This window comes from Apiospora hydei (genome assembly GCF_038363865.1).
Source record: "Apiospora hydei strain CBS 114990 chromosome Unknown utg000004l_segment0_segment0, whole genome shotgun sequence".
In the NCBI taxonomy this organism is placed as follows: Eukaryota; Fungi; Ascomycota; class Sordariomycetes; order Amphisphaeriales; family Apiosporaceae; genus Apiospora; species Apiospora hydei.
In genome coordinates this window covers 3,222,047-3,237,829 of record NW_027117363.1, presented here as the reverse complement: position 1 = coordinate 3,237,829, position 15,783 = coordinate 3,222,047, and the positions used below count along the sequence as shown (strand labels likewise).

Sequence of the window (15,783 nt, the reverse complement as noted above, 5' to 3'; positions counted from 1 at the left end):
GGTAGGTTAGGGGGTTCAATGTAGGTCTGTAGGTAGGCAGGCACATAAAGTACTCTGAACCCTGCATCAATGGTACAGCTTTTCGATACATCTTTTTGGTAAGTATTCCATGTATCGATTGTATACCGACGTGACCGGAGTTACTTCCACCACTTGGTTCTCATCACTCCGGCACACTCAGCGCTGATGTTCTCTTACGATTCTGTTCCGAGCGGGATGCTTGCTTGATCAGCTCTGACCAGCCAGAGGGATTCCGATGATGCACCTTCCTGCCTCCCTTGCCTCTTTACACACTTCCCGACTTACTGTACTTTCCACTTGCCTACTGAAACATGCAGTGGATGTGCGCAAGTGCGTCTGGCTACCTCATGGGTAAGGTATGGATGGATAGACCTACCGACCAGTAGGCATAGTTGCAGCCGCAGCAGACACTTGCTCATTCGAAGTTCCGAGTAGGTGCATGCGCATGGGGAGCGGTAGGTAAAACATTCGGTGCAATAGAGCGACTCAGTCGAGCAGTCGTAGATCGGATACATCAATGATCAATGCTGGTTGTGATCGTGGGGTAACATGTGTCTGCGTCTGCATCTACCGGTACCTAGGAATCATTCTAGACGGGCTAGGTACTGTACTGTTAAGGTGTTCCCCGCCTATCAGAGCACCCATCCAGTGGGCCTTGCTCGCCCAAACCCAAACAGCCGACAGGGCCAGCCTGCTAATGTCCTCATCACCTAACCTGAACCAGGGAGCAGCTCCAACTACCTCGAGCGCGCTAGGTCCAATAACGTCAACCTCAATCAACCGCCCGACGCACATCGACATAGAGCTTGCAGCTACCTCACTCAACCTCCGGCTTCACCAACGACACGCCCCCTTCCCCCAGCTGCGGTCTCGATATTGGATAGCGTCTCTCTATTCTGGAGCTGCAGGTCGGTCAGAATCCCACAAGCTGCTTGTTTGCTTCCTGCGCAGCAACACCAGGCCTCCTGCTGAGCGGTTATCCCGCCTAACAGCTCGGCACAGCATCGCTATCACGGCCAGCATCTTTTCGACATCCCTACGCCAAGATGAAGTACTGCCTAGTGTCCGTCCCGCTGGACGCCGTCGACTCTTCCGACGAGCCCATTGATGCACTCAAAGGCATCATTGGCGATAACGGAACTACCCTCCCCTTCGCCGTGCCAGATTTCAAGATCGGAACCCTGGATGCCCTTGTCCAGCAGGCCGATGACCTCGGCAAGCTCGAGGCCTCCTGCGACGGCCTGGTCGCCAAGGTTGCTGAGTCCCTCAAATCACTACTTGACGATCAGGACAAGGTCGACGAGCAGAAGCTTGTGAATGACAGTATGCATGCAACCCACCCTGTCCAGTAGCTAGGATGGCCATACTCACCAACACCTCAGAGCCTACCGACAACTATCTACGCACATTCAACTGGAATAAGGTCCGATATCGAGCAGACAAGCCTATTGCCGAGCTGATCGACACGCTCCAAAAGGTAACACAAGCACGTACAATCATCCATGGCTTGCCGCAGCTGACTCGTGTTTTCCGCAGGAGCTCGTCACTGTCGACAACGACGTCAAAGGAAAGCTCAACCAGTACAACCAAGTCAAGACAAACTTCGCTGCGCTGCAGAGAAAGCAGACGTAAGTCTTCATATTCCTTCGCTGCCCCAGGTTACTGCAGTGCGCTAATTAGGACCCAGGGGCAATCTCACGACCAAATCCCTCACACCTATCGTCGATCCCTCTTTACTCATCCAAGATTCCGAATACCTTGAAACTCACCTCATCGTTGTTCCCGCGAACCTGAAGAAAGACTTTTTGAAAGGCTACGAGGGGCTCTCGCCCATGGTTGTGCCCAGGTCAGCCACGCAAGTCGCCCAAGACGAGGAGTTTGTCCTGTTCACAGCAACAACGTTTAAGAAGCACAGCGCCGAGTTTTTGCAAAAATGCCGCGAGAACAAGTGGACTCCACGTCAGTACAAGTACGTGGAAGGCGGTAAAGAGGAGGAGCAGAAGGAGTTTGACCGTGTCGCAAGGGAAGAGAAGAAGGTTTGGGGTGAAGCGTTGCGTCTCAGCCGCACTGGGTGGAGTGAGAGCGTCATGATATGGGCACATGTTCTGACACTTCGGGTATTCGTTGAAACTGTGCTACGGTACGGTCTGCCGCTCCAGTTTGTGTCTGCCTTGGTGGTCACAAACCCGAAGCTCGCTAAGAAGGTGAAGTCCAACATGGACTCGGCGTTTTCACACCTGGGTGGCAATGCAGTTGGCCGCGACAAGAAGGGAAGGATCACCAAGGACGATGCGGCTTTGACGTCTGAGATGGCGGCAGCAGGTCTGGGTCATGGAGAGAGCAATGAGTACACGGCCTATGTGTACTACGAGTTTGAGCTTTAAAGCTTCGTTTCGTTAGACGATGGGCAGGAAGTAGTATCATTACGCAAATCAAGCAGGCGCCAGATTGAATCGAAGTTTTCTTTCGCATTGTGACAATCGGAAAGGGGTTCAGGGGTAGTGTTTATGATGACGAGGCGTAGATGGTATCAAGGCAATGGTGGATGACAGATTGATTACCCCAGCGCTACGGGTTCGGTCGATGGGTGTTGCAAATTTGTTAATCAGATCTCATCTAACGTCGCTAGACACGTCTCTCTATTCTCTATTCTCTATTTGTTCTTGAGCTCAATCAGGCCCTTGGCCTGCAGCCACTCGACGATCTGGGCGACGCACTCCTCGACGCTGCTCTCGTGGGTCTTGATGACGATCTCGGGGTGGTCGGGGGCCTCGTAGGGGGCGCTGATGCCAGTGAAGTCCTTGATCTCACCGGCGCGGGCCTTCTTGTAGAGGCCCTTGGGGTCGCGCTGCTCGGCCACGTCGATGGGGACGTCGACGTAGACCTCGATGAAGGGGATGGGCTCGTCGGTGCTGCCGGCGGCCGAGGCCGCGTGCAGCTCGCGCGCCGTCTGGCGGTCCGCCTTGTAGGGCGAGATGAAGGAGGTCAGAGCGATGGTGGACGAGTCGGCGAAGAGCTTGGCTACCTGTTTGTGTCGTTCGTTAGTCTCTATGTGGTAGGTACACTCCTGCTTGGCGAAGAGAAACGTACCTCGGCGATGCGTCGGATGTTCTCGTTGCGGTCCTTCTCGCTGAAGCCGAGGTCCTTGTTGAGGCCGAAGCGGACGTTGTCGCCGTCGAGGCGGTACGAGGCCAGGCCCAGGTGCAGCAGGTGCTGCTCGAGGGCGGTCGCGACGGTGGACTTGCCCGAGGCGGAGAGGCCGGTGAACCAGATGGTCATGCCCTTCTGGCCGCGGAACTCATTGCGCTCCTTGCGCGAGAGCGACGGGTGCCATGTGATGTTGCTGCATATTTTGTTTAGTACATTGCCGTGATTTGCCTTTGTCTTGCCTGAGAACTGCGCGACGATCCCGATAATGGAGGGGTAGATTGATAAAGTTGGTGGGGTTGTAGACTTGAATGTCTTGGAGGGGCAATAGGCAGAGAGGCTCAACGGCGCATAGAGAGAGGGAATACTCACGATGCCATTTTGTGTTTTATAGTGATTTTTTCGACGGAATTAATCAACTGAAAATAGGAATGAATGAAGGAGGAGTACTTGTAAGGTGGTATCGCTTTTTTCCAAGAAAACACCTCAAGCCAGGAACCTCTGGCCCCCAAAGTGCCGTTTCCCGCAAGAGTCTTACCAATGGAGAATATCCATATCCAGATTCCGGTTCCGCACCAGAACTGCAACTAGGTACACTAAAAGCCCTGAAGTATGACGTGATTTGCGTGAACCCGCGGGGCCTGGAAGTAATTGACGCGCCGCGATTCACGCCGGTTGGGCAGTTTTGCCTCAACTTCTATACTACCTACCTACTTTACATAACCTATTTATTTTGATTATTCAAGGAAAATGGGCTCGCCTATACAGATGGTGTAGTTCATTGCATAGCACTATACTACTATACTACCTGCATATGGTGACTTGATTGGTATCTTTTACCGAGTACTAAGACAATCCTTACCATATTGTAGAAACGGCGGTAGTCGAATAGGCAAGACAGAGTCATACTTGGAGATGCTTCACTTCGTTGGCTACAGACATACTCGGCGCATAAGTTGTTGAGTGGATAGGCAACTATACAAACAGGAGAAGCGGTAAATGGGATCGAGGTAGGTGCTTGTAGCAACTAACATACGACGAGGGGCCATGCAGCGTTATTCGCCAAGAGCTGCCGGTGTCTAGCGACCTGAGCTACCCTATCATTAGAAATGCACTAGACGTCGTGCCATATTAGGATATATCATAAGTCAAATAATTCATCAAGTAGGGTCAGATGATTGCTATACTCAACATACCCATCCCTCAGTTTCTCCTACTCTCTTATCCATGAGCAGGTCATATACCGGCAGACTTCCGAGGGTTTGTTTTCGGTATCCATTTCCTTCTCGCTCTCTCAAACTCCGGCCATATACACTTTCGTTATCGCAAGGCATCCCCGCCGCCGCCCTTGTTGTCGTTAAACCAGCCGAGCCCGCGCATTTCCCTCCTAGCTTTGGCCTTCTTAAATGATCCCGGGTCCTTGTTAACGGGCTTGACGTACCAGCCGCCTTCGTGCCGGGCAAAGCCAGGTGGTGGCTTTTGTATCTGCCATTTCGATTTGCGAGAGGAGAAGAGCTGCACAACGAGCAACATGATCAGCAAGTCCGAGTCCTGCTGTTCCCCTATTCGCTGAGAGGTAGGTGCTGTAGAGCAGAGAAGGAACTTACACCGAAGAACCACGCCATGTTGCTCACAAGCAGGTGTCATCATAACGTGGTTATGTAAGTATAGAACAAGAAAGGTGGGTTTCTTGACAGAGGCAACGAGCAGAACAGTTGTAGTTGCATCAAATCACACGCTGAACACGATGCACTGATGAGTTCATTTGAACTGGGTATCGGCACAATAATGATGGTCTTATATAGATACCCTGCGATACGACCCCAGGGTTTCCGTAATGATATGGTTCTGACAACCGAGCGAGCCCGATGAAATACACCTTTGCACGAGTCGGCCCTTCTGATTGAAAAGCGAACCTCGCTTATTGTCATACGGTAAGCTGGGGCGCAGCCCGTTCAGCTGCCGTTTGCCAACCCACCTTTCCATAATTTGGAACGATAGAATGGACACATTAGGGTGTATGTCTCAAGTAACGTACGTCCTCTGCTGATATTAGGACTCATAAATCTGTATCATTTAGCTGGTAGCAATTGTCGATTCTAAAGTCTTGCGTTACTCTGAGTATCAGAAGGCTAGTACGCGCTTGAGTTGCGAGCCCTCATAGCTGTTGTATGCGAGCCAAACGACCTGCCTCTGATCCATCAACGCTTATATCGAACATCCAGTTCGAAACATGTCTCGGGTAGGCCAACATGGCCGGGTTGGGGTCGTGTTTCTTGTCCCGATTTGCCCATGGGACAGATAATATAGTGTACAATTCGGTTTATATACAAATCTAATGGCTTCGTATCTATAACATAAGACGTCGCTGTCTAATGTGGCTTATTCGACCGGCATGACATTCGCCATCATCTTTAATCCGCGGTTAGTATTGCAGTTGAAGGGGAGTTTGGGGTGGTACTTACAGCAGCCTGCTTGGGGCTGATGAATAATCCCGTGGCCTCTGCCAGCACGACGGGAGTCTCTCCTTCGCCGACCAACGTCTCGATCCGGCCTTCGACCCAGGCTTTGCGGCCCTCGACCTTGGTCGTCGTGCCTCTCAGGACAACGTATGTGCCTGCGGGCGTAGGTGCCCGGTAGTTGATGTTTAGGTTGGCCGTCATGGCGACGCCGTGAGGCAAAGCGCCTAAGCAGCAGCGGGCCAGTCCCTCGTCCAGCATGGTGGCCAAGAAGCCGCCGTGGACAATCTTGGGGTGCCCGCACAGCTCCGAACCCAGATACGAGATGGAAACGATGGACTTGCCGCCAGCCTCGACCCAGGCGAACGGGGGCACCACAACCTTGCCGGGGCCGCACAGAGTGCCGGCCGTCAGGTTGTTGACTCGGAAGGTTTCCGGTATTTTCAGATGTGGGCGCGATTCGGAAAAGTCGGCCTTTGTCCGCATCTCCCGCGTTAACCAGTGGTTCGCTATGTATTCCTCGACCTCGATCTCCTGTTGGTCCTCCGGCGTGAACATGAGGAGCGTTTCCGCATCAGTAGCGGGCTTGAGGATCCCATTGAGGGCCGGCAGCGCAGGGGCGGCAGTCATGGCGAAACCGAGGGAGGTGAAGACGGCACCAATCGCTACAAAGTTGACTGCTCTTCGGAATAACGAGGGTCTGGCTTGTACTGCGGCGGCTGGTACGATAGCAAACGATCGTAAGCAAATGAAGACTGTACGCAACAAGACAGTTCTGATATAATATAGCCAAGTGTGTAACTGACTCGACCAAGGGCCAATATAGTGGTAGTGGTCAGGGAAGATGCGTTGGTAGGTAACGTACCGGACTGGGAATATGTTCTAGAAGCTTGTGCCTGCAAGAACGGCCTATGTGTACTTATGATCCGGCGCGCCGGCGCAGAGAAAGGAGAGCGAGCCGCTAGGGCGGTGCATCGGATTCGCATGGCGTCCATCTTTTGTTGTGCTGGGTTGCCCGCGGAAGGGCCCCGAGGTTGACGATGTGGAGGGCTTTTTTTTTTCGATGCGCTCCGGAGATTATCTGTCGAGCAGCACACGGAGCAGGGATGGTAGATGGACAACGTGGTAGACCGGTTAGCTGGGTCCCCCTAGACGCCTAGGGGCTAGAACTTCTAGGCGTTCTCAACGATTTCGGCAGAAGATTTCCCTGCATGACACGCAAGGACGCTATTGTGCGAATATTCAGCATAGGAAGAGGATCCAGAGGAGGAAGATGCCGAGGCACTGTCGGTGTCTGTCGGTGGGACGTTCGTCCGGCGGACCGATAGCTCAAATTGGGTAGAGTGATATGGCTTCAACATGTAAGCAGGACCAGAGTACATGTCAAGCAATAGTCAAAGCTATGTACATCCTAGAAGTGTTATCTTTTCTGAAGCTAACATGGCGCATCTACATAGGTTATGCAAGTTTGTAGATATATCTCTATATGGCACCAAGCGTCCGGGATCGGTAGATGCGATGCGTTGGGTGTGCATCCTTGGGTCCTCCCACTGTAGGCACTGCAAGTAATTGCCCGGCTAGGCGGTGTACAACTGAAAGAAGCCTGCTGTCAGATGGAATCTGCCTAACTTTAGGGGATCTAGGGGCCAGTTCCCACTCTACGTCATTTAAGGGTAGCACCCAAATTAGTGGAGCGCAGCAAACAAACAACACTGGCGATTGCTCACTCTTGTTGATGCACCAAATTCCAGGGACAGGACATCGTTCATCGTTTCGCGTCTACTAATATCCTTGCTTGGGCCTGGCTGAAACTCAAAACAAACGTGGTCATAACTAGTACGTGGCAGGCTGCCATCATCAATGAACCTTCCCGATTCGCAGATGGGCAAGCCAATGATCGACTGTTCCAAGCCCTGACTAACCCCTCACTGCGTAGTCCTCAAACCTGCTTGCACTGCAACTTCATACGACGGTGTACGCATCTCGCTGGCATCATAATCATGCAGTGTGACCCTTGACGTTGATCCTCCCTGGTGACATAAGTCATATATAAGTAATTAGGACGAAATATCGGGACAAAATAAACATTTCCATATCCTACTACCCACCGTCCAGCCTACCTGGACAATTATCATACCAATTCTGCTGCCAGCATTCACGCAGTTCAAGCAATACCCCTCCAACCCAACACCGACAACCATGGCCACCGCTGATACGGCTAAGCTCGGCGAGCCTCACACACCCAAAGAGGCATCGAGGAGCGCCTTCCTGGAATTCGAGAAGGACCTGAAGCATCTTCTCAAGCACGAACGCAGAGACAAGGCCAAGCACGAGTTGCCGTACTTCGAGGCCATCGCCCATCTGTCCGACGAGGACCTGACCTCTTTCACGGTCGACGACTTCGTGTCCGTCCGCCACGCAGAGGTCGCGTACGGCCACATCCTCTTCGGCAAACTACGCATTCCCACCATGCCGGAGACCGGCCCATGCTATATTCACTTCAGGGCCTTTGAGCCGGGCCCAGAAGACGGCAAGACGGCGGAGGTCCATTCGCTTCACACCATCAGGGCGGAATTGCCAGACGGAGGCTTTTCCTACAAAGCGGTATTCGCCAAGGATGACCCTCTGGAGTGGTTTGACACTTAGGAAGAAGGCTAGCGAAAAGTTCGGCAGCGCAAGTGGGCTGGACAGAAAATTTCCAGCACTGGCAGGCGAGCTCAGTTTGGTTCAATGCAAGCGATGGTCACTTTCAGATATTTTGCAGTCTGCTAGCTATGTACGTAGGCGACAAGCAGATATCTCTACTCGAGCAGGGTTTTCAACAGGCATGGGTGATGTGTTAATGTGATATGTACGTTCAATCATTGCGACCCTTCCCACCTCACAGAGAAGCGCCGCACCCAAGATTGTGCGCTGGGAGTTATTCTTCATTTCTTCGAGAACTTCAATGGTCTTGGGCTGCTGCCGGAAGCAGCTACCTCGCATCGAATATTTTTGTTGCTCGCGAATGTGATTTTTTGCGTTGTTCATTTATAATATGGAAAGAAAGGAAAAGGAAGAAACTTCGCAGGCGGTTCGCAAGACTTTTATTCTCCCAAACCAGCCACTTCCGCTCTCTGGTGGAGCTGTGGCTGGATTGGTTCTTGAGTGGCTTCTATTGGCCTTAGTGGCTACGGTGCTGCCGATTCTAGCCGTACCCACTTGTTAATTAAGCCCCTGTCTGCTGTCCACGATCATCCACCCGCTCCGTCCACTTGACGTTGACAGCAAGGCCCGAAACTCGCATGCTGTCTTCCATGCCGTTGTCGCTGATAACCCAATTGATTTGATTGTTCCACGTTCCAATACCACTCATTACCGCATCTTCTCCATATCGTCTCTTCTCTTTTGTTTTACTAATTTCCTACCCCCTCGATTCATACCAGCAATGGCAAACACTACTGTGCACGCAGCGCAATCGCTTCCGAGGTTCTTATTGCCTCGTCTTAGCTGGCAAGGGCCAGCCGCGACTTCCAGGGGCTTTAAATCGGGCATTATACTCTCGCAACAGGTTCAAGCAGCATCTTTGCAGCCAGACCATGGCTCAGGCTCCAAGACAAGCTGGCGAGCTCTTCACTCGGAGACGAGGTCGCAACCTCAGCGCCCTTCCGCTATCCTCCGAAACCCGGCGCTCCGACGGTCTTTCCACTCCACGGCTCCGCGCATGCGCGATCACCATTTCGATACCTTGAAGTTTGTACAACGGCTGCAGAGCGAAGGGTTCACCGAGGATCAGTCGGCGGCCATGATGAAGGTCCTCAACGACGTCATCGAGGAGAGGTTTGTTTGGCCGATATCGCTTTTCCCAGAGGGGCCGCCTGCTAATACCCACTCCAAAGCATACAAAACCTGACCCGAACCATGGTCCTTCGCGAAGATGCGGCAAAAGGCGACCTACACCCAAAAAGTAGACTTTGCCAAGCTGCGCTCCGAGCTGCTCTCGGCGGACAGCACCGAGTCGAGCACTACGCGCGTGGAGCACGAGCGCCTCACCAACGATATTACCAAGCTGAACAGCCGGTTACGCGACGAAATCGGCCGCACGCAGGCTTCTGTACGACTTGATCTGAACCTGGAAAAGGGGCGCATACGAGAGGAGGCCGCAAACCAAGAGCTGAAGATCAAGGAGACAGAAACTAAGATCGAGCAAGAAGTCGCAACTCTGCGGGAGAAGCTGGAACAGGTCAAGTTCCAAACCCTGCAGTGGCTTATGGGTGTATGCACTGGTTTCGCTGCTCTGCTTCTTGGTGCCTGGAGACTCCTCATGTAAGACGAGTATCAGAGCAGATGGGCTATTGTTTTCTCTGGGCAATCACCACATTACAAAGCGTGGAAGAAACACGAGGGATGTGTGATTACGAACATCGAGGCACTGTACTTTAATACCACGGTAGCGGTCATGTGTCCTCGAATATTGTATCAAAGCCCCTGAATCGATTTCGGGCGAAAAATTAGACCCCAATCAAGCATACAACTGTACACAGGTTTTTATTATATCTTTACTGCATTCCAGCGAATACAATTCAATACTTAAAACACGATCTGCTGAGAAAGCAGGACGAGGAGGTCGGCTAGAAAGCAATGCATGAGCCGTGTGGCCAGCTACAGTTTATGAGCGAATTCCATGCAGTTGGGTTATATCTGCCTCTTACCTAGAAAGGAAACCATGTGCCTGGCCATGCATGCTGACAGGGCGATACTGCCGATACATCTTGCCGCATAGTCGATATTCTTGCGAGGGGTGTCAACATGAAGGATGCCTCGGGATACCGATCTTACATCGTTGGCCTGACTGAATTCTCTGAGAGTTGAGATCCTTTGATTCGCATTTGTCTAAGGCTAATTGCTATGGAAAATTCCAGGGCTGCTTACATCATTTCTGAGAAAAAGGTTCGATGCCGCTCAACTTACCCTTCTTATTTGCTGGAGATGCTGTGCAGATTCGTGCCGCCGATAATGGGCTGCCCGATTTCATGTAATGCAGGATACGAACAAGCAACCAGGCTCACGTCGTTCGTCCGTGAATCTAACAGACGCGGCACGATGCCATTAATACAGCAACAGAAGTCGGGTACCGTTGAGGAAGCTCAAACTGAAACCCCCTTGTCGTGCCGAACTATACTCGCACGTGAACAAATTCAAGGAGATAGTAGCCTCCTCCGTACACCAGCGCATGCATTATTTTCCCACAGAGAACACTCACTCTTTTTCGCTGAGTCCATGCTGTCAGGTGTGCCAGGGTTCGAGGTATTATCAGTAGAGAATCGCAGGTGCTCCTATCCAAGTGCTACTTACACCCCCAGTTAGGACCTCGACGGTACCCCTTTGCTGACTTGCCATGACCTTCTCGTTCGAATACTTCAGAAACATAATATATCTTATTCAGCCATGAATTCGGTTCAATGTGATAGACGACTATTTAGATTCCTCGTTGGTCTTCTATAAAGGCGGCGATGGCTTGGCGACTGGAAGAATGGGAAGGATCGTCACACCAGGATTATGATGGGCTGTAAGGGAGCAGCTCAAGATTATCCTATTGATCGATTACATTCTACATAACATGGGAAGAGGTGTCCTTCTGGGGTTTGTGTCTAAAGAGACTGGTCGTTGAGTACTCAAATTAAGCTTTTGATGCCATCCTTAAGTACGCATCAGCCAACTCAAGACCGTAGTGGTATTGTCACGAAGTCATTGACCAAGACCCAATACCCAATATTCTGTTTTTATCAATAGGAAACAAACAGGGACGTCTCGCCCCTTTTGGCTTGTGTCGACTATTATCTACTCAGGAGGGGTATACATCTCTTGGCATCGGAGCGCCGATGCCGCTAGAGCTGCATGATACACGATAGGCACGCAAGAACAGGATTGTCTCATCGATAAGTCTCCAGTAGTTAGGCTCTGGTTACGTCGCATTTACCATGCAGATCCGAATCCCGACCTCGGTTCTTGATGATGTCTTCTTGGTGCTACTCCTCATTGATATACTGGCCCATCCTGGCACTGGCTAGTTGTGTCCACCTGCTGACAGACTTCCCAGCTAGTAAGCCTCAATCCTGTTCCCAGTTGCAGTATGAAGAAACTTCTTTTTCACCTCTTAACTTGGTTGCCTCTAGTAGCACATGCAGTTCCAACAATAGACGTACTGAATGGAACCTACGAAGGACTTCACCTACCCGAGTTTCGGCAGGATTTATTTCTGGGCATTCCGTACGCGCAGGATACGAGCGGGCCTAACCGGTTCCGCGTACCCCAATCTCTGAATGAGACCTGGGATGGGGTCCGTCCAGCAAAGCAGTATGGACATGCATGCCCAGAAGAGAATGTGAGCTCCGACAGTATCTATGGCATGGGCGAGGACTGCCTAAGCATCAACATCGTGCGGCCAGCTGGGGTCGATGACAGCTCAAATCTGCCAATCATGCTTTGGATACACGGTGGAAGGTATGTAGAGCCAGATATTTTGCTCGAACCTGATACTGGGTGGTCAAGCTGACTTGTAGATGCGTCTACCATCGACAGCTACCAGGTCGGGACAACGGGCCTCCCAACTTATAATCTGACATTTCTCGTCCAGAGATCAGTTGAGATTGGCATGCCGGTCATCGGCGCCAGTATCAATTATAGGAAAGGAGGTTGGGGAATGATGTACTCTCGCGAGATACAGGGCGCCGGCCAAACGAACCTATCTCTACGAGACATGCGTAAGGCACTAGCTTGGATTCAGGAGAATTTGAAGGCTTTTGGCGGCGATCCCGAAAACGTCACGATCTGGGGAGAGTCTTCAGGCTCCTTTGCTGTGGTATGGTTGATACTTGGAAGAAGCCGAGGAGCCGAACCACTGACGTGATTACAGGGCCAACTATTGATGACTTATGGAGGGCGTACGGATGGATTGTTTCACCGATCGATACAGGAAAGCGGCTCTGCAGCAACGGTAAGGGATTAAATTTGTTCACCAAGAGTCGAGCCGCTAATTTACGTCACCAGGCTTGGTATAACGGATCTGATTGGTATCAACCTATATACGACAAGATCGTGAACCAGGTCAACTGTAGTGATGTTCCCGATACTTTGGCTTGTTTAAGAACTGTCGACTATGACACTCTCTACCCCTTCATGGCATCGTCAAAAGTGGGCGGGCCTGGGTTCTATCCCACTGTGGTATGTCTCGAAGTGACGAAGTCCAGAAGAGTTTCCTAATACTGCCTTTCCGCCTACGCATGGTAAAAAGGAGTGCTGACTCGAGACGCCGATGGGAGTAGGACGGAGACATCATACCCAACTACCCAACCGAGCTCCTCCACTCCGGCCGCTTCGCGCACATCCCGCACCTCTACGGTACCAACTCGGACGAGGGCACCGACAACGCGCCGAAAGGGCCCATCAACACTGACGCCGATCTGCGCGACTACCTGGAAAATGGAGCAGGCTTCGGGTTCCCGGCCTTGGCCGTCGAGCGCATCCTGGAACTCTACCCGGACGACCCGGCACAGGGAATTCCGCTCGACACCGGGGCCGAGCGCTTCGCGGACGCGGGTGGCTGGCAGTACAAGAGAGCCGCGGCCGTTGTGGGCGACGTGTTCTACCACGCGCCACGGCTCGACGACGCACGCCACTACGCGCGGCACTCGCCCGATACCTACATCTACCGGTTCAACACGCGCGGGTATGTCGGTGGCGACAGCAATGTAACGGAAGGAGGCGGCGGGGAAAGAAGTTTGGCACCCGCCTACAAGGGCGTGGCGCACTACACCGAGGTGGCCTTCGTGTTCGGCAACCCGGCGTATGTTGGGCCTTGGCCCGGGTATAGAGCCCTCAGCGAGCAGATGCAGGACCAGTGGATCCGGTTCGCGCATCGTGGGAACCCCAACGGCGAGGGTCTGCCCGCATGGCCCCGGTACGGAGACGGGGATAAGGGGCTGAACTTGGTGCTGCAGACTCAGGGGCAGGGTGGATCATATGTGGAAGAGGATACGTATAGGCTGGCTGGCAGGGAATATCTCACGCAATGGGCTCGCCGACGTCACGTTTGAAGTAACGGACGTTTGCTGTTATGCTGTATCAATGAACAGTGCTCTGGGCGTGACGACGAAGCTGTCCAAGAAGATGGAAGGCATAATATCTTACATGACATGATATACATAGGTATTTAGGGGTATACTAGAGTTGCGACAACAGATTGTTGATATACACGGGCAGTTCATCGAATGCCACGTCCTCCTTCACCTTTAGCCTCCTGCACTGAACCTCGCATATCCGGTCCGAGAGCCACTTGCGGCCAAGCAAGACGATGATGGGGTGGCCCACGGTGTCTGCATCCTTCATCTTCCAAGGGAAAGACTCCGCCCGGTCATCGAGGACAACGTCGACTTCCTGCTTCTCACCAACGAGTTGATCGTAGATCTCGTGTGCGTCCTCATCTTGGACGCCCCGGCCGGGGATGACGACGACCTCGAAGGGTGCGATCGCGCGCGGCCAGTTCAGGCCCTTCTCATCGGCCAGGTGGTTTGCTACCGCGCCGATGATCCGCGAGACGCCGATGCCGTGGCAGCCCATCTGCATGGGAGCCATGACGTTCTCGCGCATCTGTACGTTTGCTCCGAGGGGCTTCGAGTAACGTGTGCCGAGATGGAATGTATGGCCCAACTCGACCGCTTTCTCCACCTTCAGCTTACCCGATTCGCAGTGGGTGCAGTTGTCGCCATCGCGGATACGAAGGGCATTGATAGGCTGGCCGCCCTCGCTGCTGGTAATGGTTTCGATCTTGATCGATGAGACATCGAGGTTGGAGCCGACAGGCAACAATTGCGGGTGGCTGCCTCCTTTTATAGATTCGCTAATGGTGGGGCTCATTCTCCTATCGACGACGTTGACGAGCTTCAGCACCTTTTGGGATGACCCAGACTCCTTTGTTGAATCTTGGGTCCAGAAGGCTATCGAGTCCTCCATGCTGGAGTCCAGTCCCGGTACGACTGTTTTGATTGCGTGAGTGTTGATATCGGACTCGGATAGCCCCGGTACATTCGGGTACCAGACATTGACTAGGAAAGTGCGGTCTTTGGATACACCACGCCAGACTCGCGCTTTGGCGGCACTTTGGTCTTGAGAAGGAGGCTTCGCCACAGCAAGCTCTTCATTCGCCACATATGAGCAGCTGTTGCAGCTTATGACCATGTCCTCGCCCATCGATGAGGGCAGGTGGTACTCATGGCTCAAATCGCCGCCTATATCCCCAGAGCTAGCCTCAGCTACCACATACGGGATCTTGAGCTCGTCAAAGAGTCGAGAGTATGCGGCCCGAACTTCTTCATAGGACTGCAGCGCTGCATCAACACTGGCGTCGAATGTGTAAAGGTCCTTCATGAGAAATTCTCTTGAACGGAGAACACCCTGACGCGGCCGAAGCTCATCGCGATATTTACGACCGATCTGGTATAAACGAAGCGGGAGGTTTTTATAGGACGTGACGAGTTTTGCCACCAGAGTTGTGATTTCCTCCTCGTGAGTGGGAGCTAGTAGCAATGGTGCATCTTTCCTGTCGTTAAGACGGAATAGTTCTGGGCCATACGCCTCCAACCGTTTTGTCCTCTCCCATAGGGCCTGGGACGACAGAGACGAGAGGGACACCTTGGAGGCGCCAACCGAGAGCATGTGTTTGTCTATCAGTTTTTCGAGCTTCTCCTGCATTCGAAGGCCGAGTGGAAGCATGTGGAAGACACCGGGATGCGATTGACGCAGATAACCAGCCCGGACCAGCTTCGAATGACCATCCTCCTTATCGGCTTGGGCAAGACCACCGGTGGGAAGCCATGTTTTCGACAAACAGGCCCTCTGGCGGGCTAGCGTACTGGCCTTACAAATGCTGGTCCTGAAGTGAGGTCGTCGTGAACCTGTCAGGGAGACTCTGGTCAAAGCTGCCACCTGAGGTGAACATGTTTGGAACATCATGTCATTGCCCAACCCACCAAACAAAAAAGTTTCGAGTTTGAAGTAAGTTATCAAGACCAACAAAACGTAGTGTGCAAGGTCACCTGTAGATTTAAAGAACAAGAAGCAATCGCACAATACGTGTTTTAATTATTGATTGGCTCGAGACGGCCCCTCAAGATGGATA

The 15,783-nt window shown here is 52.4% G+C and overlaps 8 protein-coding genes across 8 annotated transcripts; 4 read left to right on the top strand and 4 right to left on the bottom strand.

The window, feature by feature from the left end:
- Nucleotides 1-1,067: 1,067 nt before the first annotated feature.
- PG997_003548 (V-ATPase subunit C) lies at nt 1,068-2,405 on the top strand (the record flags this gene model as incomplete). The annotated part of the gene is made up of 4 exons (XM_066807863.1): nt 1,068-1,344; nt 1,404-1,498; nt 1,558-1,649; nt 1,709-2,405. 4 exons carry the CDS (start codon nt 1,068-1,070, stop codon nt 2,403-2,405), a joined length of 1,161 nt encoding a protein of 386 aa, XP_066671481.1.
- Nucleotides 2,406-2,674: 269 nt separating this feature from the next.
- Nucleotides 2,675-3,548, bottom strand: PG997_003547 (adenylyl sulfate kinase; the record flags this gene model as incomplete). The annotated part of the gene is made up of 3 exons (XM_066807862.1): nt 2,675-3,046; nt 3,112-3,364; nt 3,541-3,548. The coding sequence occupies 3 exons, from the start codon at nt 3,546-3,548 to the stop codon at nt 2,675-2,677; spliced, it is 633 nt and encodes a 210-aa protein (XP_066671480.1).
- Nucleotides 3,549-4,488: 940 nt separating this feature from the next.
- On the bottom strand, nt 4,489-4,818 carry PG997_003546 (uncharacterized protein; the record flags this gene model as incomplete). The annotated part of the gene is made up of 2 exons (XM_066807861.1): nt 4,489-4,730; nt 4,776-4,818. The coding sequence occupies 2 exons, from the start codon at nt 4,816-4,818 to the stop codon at nt 4,489-4,491; spliced, it is 285 nt and encodes a 94-aa protein (XP_066671479.1).
- Nucleotides 4,819-5,550: 732 nt separating this feature from the next.
- PG997_003545 (uncharacterized protein) lies at nt 5,551-6,613 on the bottom strand (the record flags this gene model as incomplete). Its single annotated transcript, XM_066807860.1, has 4 exons — nt 5,551-5,580; nt 5,634-6,382; nt 6,434-6,496; nt 6,547-6,613. The coding sequence occupies 4 exons, from the start codon at nt 6,611-6,613 to the stop codon at nt 5,551-5,553; spliced, it is 909 nt and encodes a 302-aa protein (XP_066671478.1).
- Nucleotides 6,614-7,826: 1,213 nt separating this feature from the next.
- On the top strand, nt 7,827-8,273 carry PG997_003544 (uncharacterized protein; the record flags this gene model as incomplete). The annotated part of the gene is made up of 1 exon (XM_066807859.1): nt 7,827-8,273. One exon carries the CDS (start codon nt 7,827-7,829, stop codon nt 8,271-8,273), a length of 447 nt encoding a protein of 148 aa, XP_066671477.1.
- A 781-nt stretch (nt 8,274-9,054) lies between these two features.
- Nucleotides 9,055-9,936, top strand: PG997_003543 (uncharacterized protein; the record flags this gene model as incomplete). The annotated part of the gene is made up of 2 exons (XM_066807858.1): nt 9,055-9,450; nt 9,544-9,936. The coding sequence occupies 2 exons, from the start codon at nt 9,055-9,057 to the stop codon at nt 9,934-9,936; spliced, it is 789 nt and encodes a 262-aa protein (XP_066671476.1).
- A 1,803-nt stretch (nt 9,937-11,739) lies between these two features.
- On the top strand, nt 11,740-13,702 carry PG997_003542 (uncharacterized protein; the record flags this gene model as incomplete). The annotated part of the gene is made up of 5 exons (XM_066807857.1): nt 11,740-12,110; nt 12,189-12,468; nt 12,523-12,603; nt 12,657-12,830; nt 12,932-13,702. 5 exons carry the CDS (start codon nt 11,740-11,742, stop codon nt 13,700-13,702), a joined length of 1,677 nt encoding a protein of 558 aa, XP_066671475.1.
- A 127-nt stretch (nt 13,703-13,829) lies between these two features.
- Nucleotides 13,830-15,603, bottom strand: PG997_003541 (prolyl-tRNA synthetase 1; the record flags this gene model as incomplete). Its single annotated transcript, XM_066807856.1, has 2 exons — nt 13,830-15,498; nt 15,527-15,603. 2 exons carry the CDS (start codon nt 15,601-15,603, stop codon nt 13,830-13,832), a joined length of 1,746 nt encoding a protein of 581 aa, XP_066671474.1.
- Between the last annotated feature and the right edge of the window lie 180 nt (nt 15,604-15,783).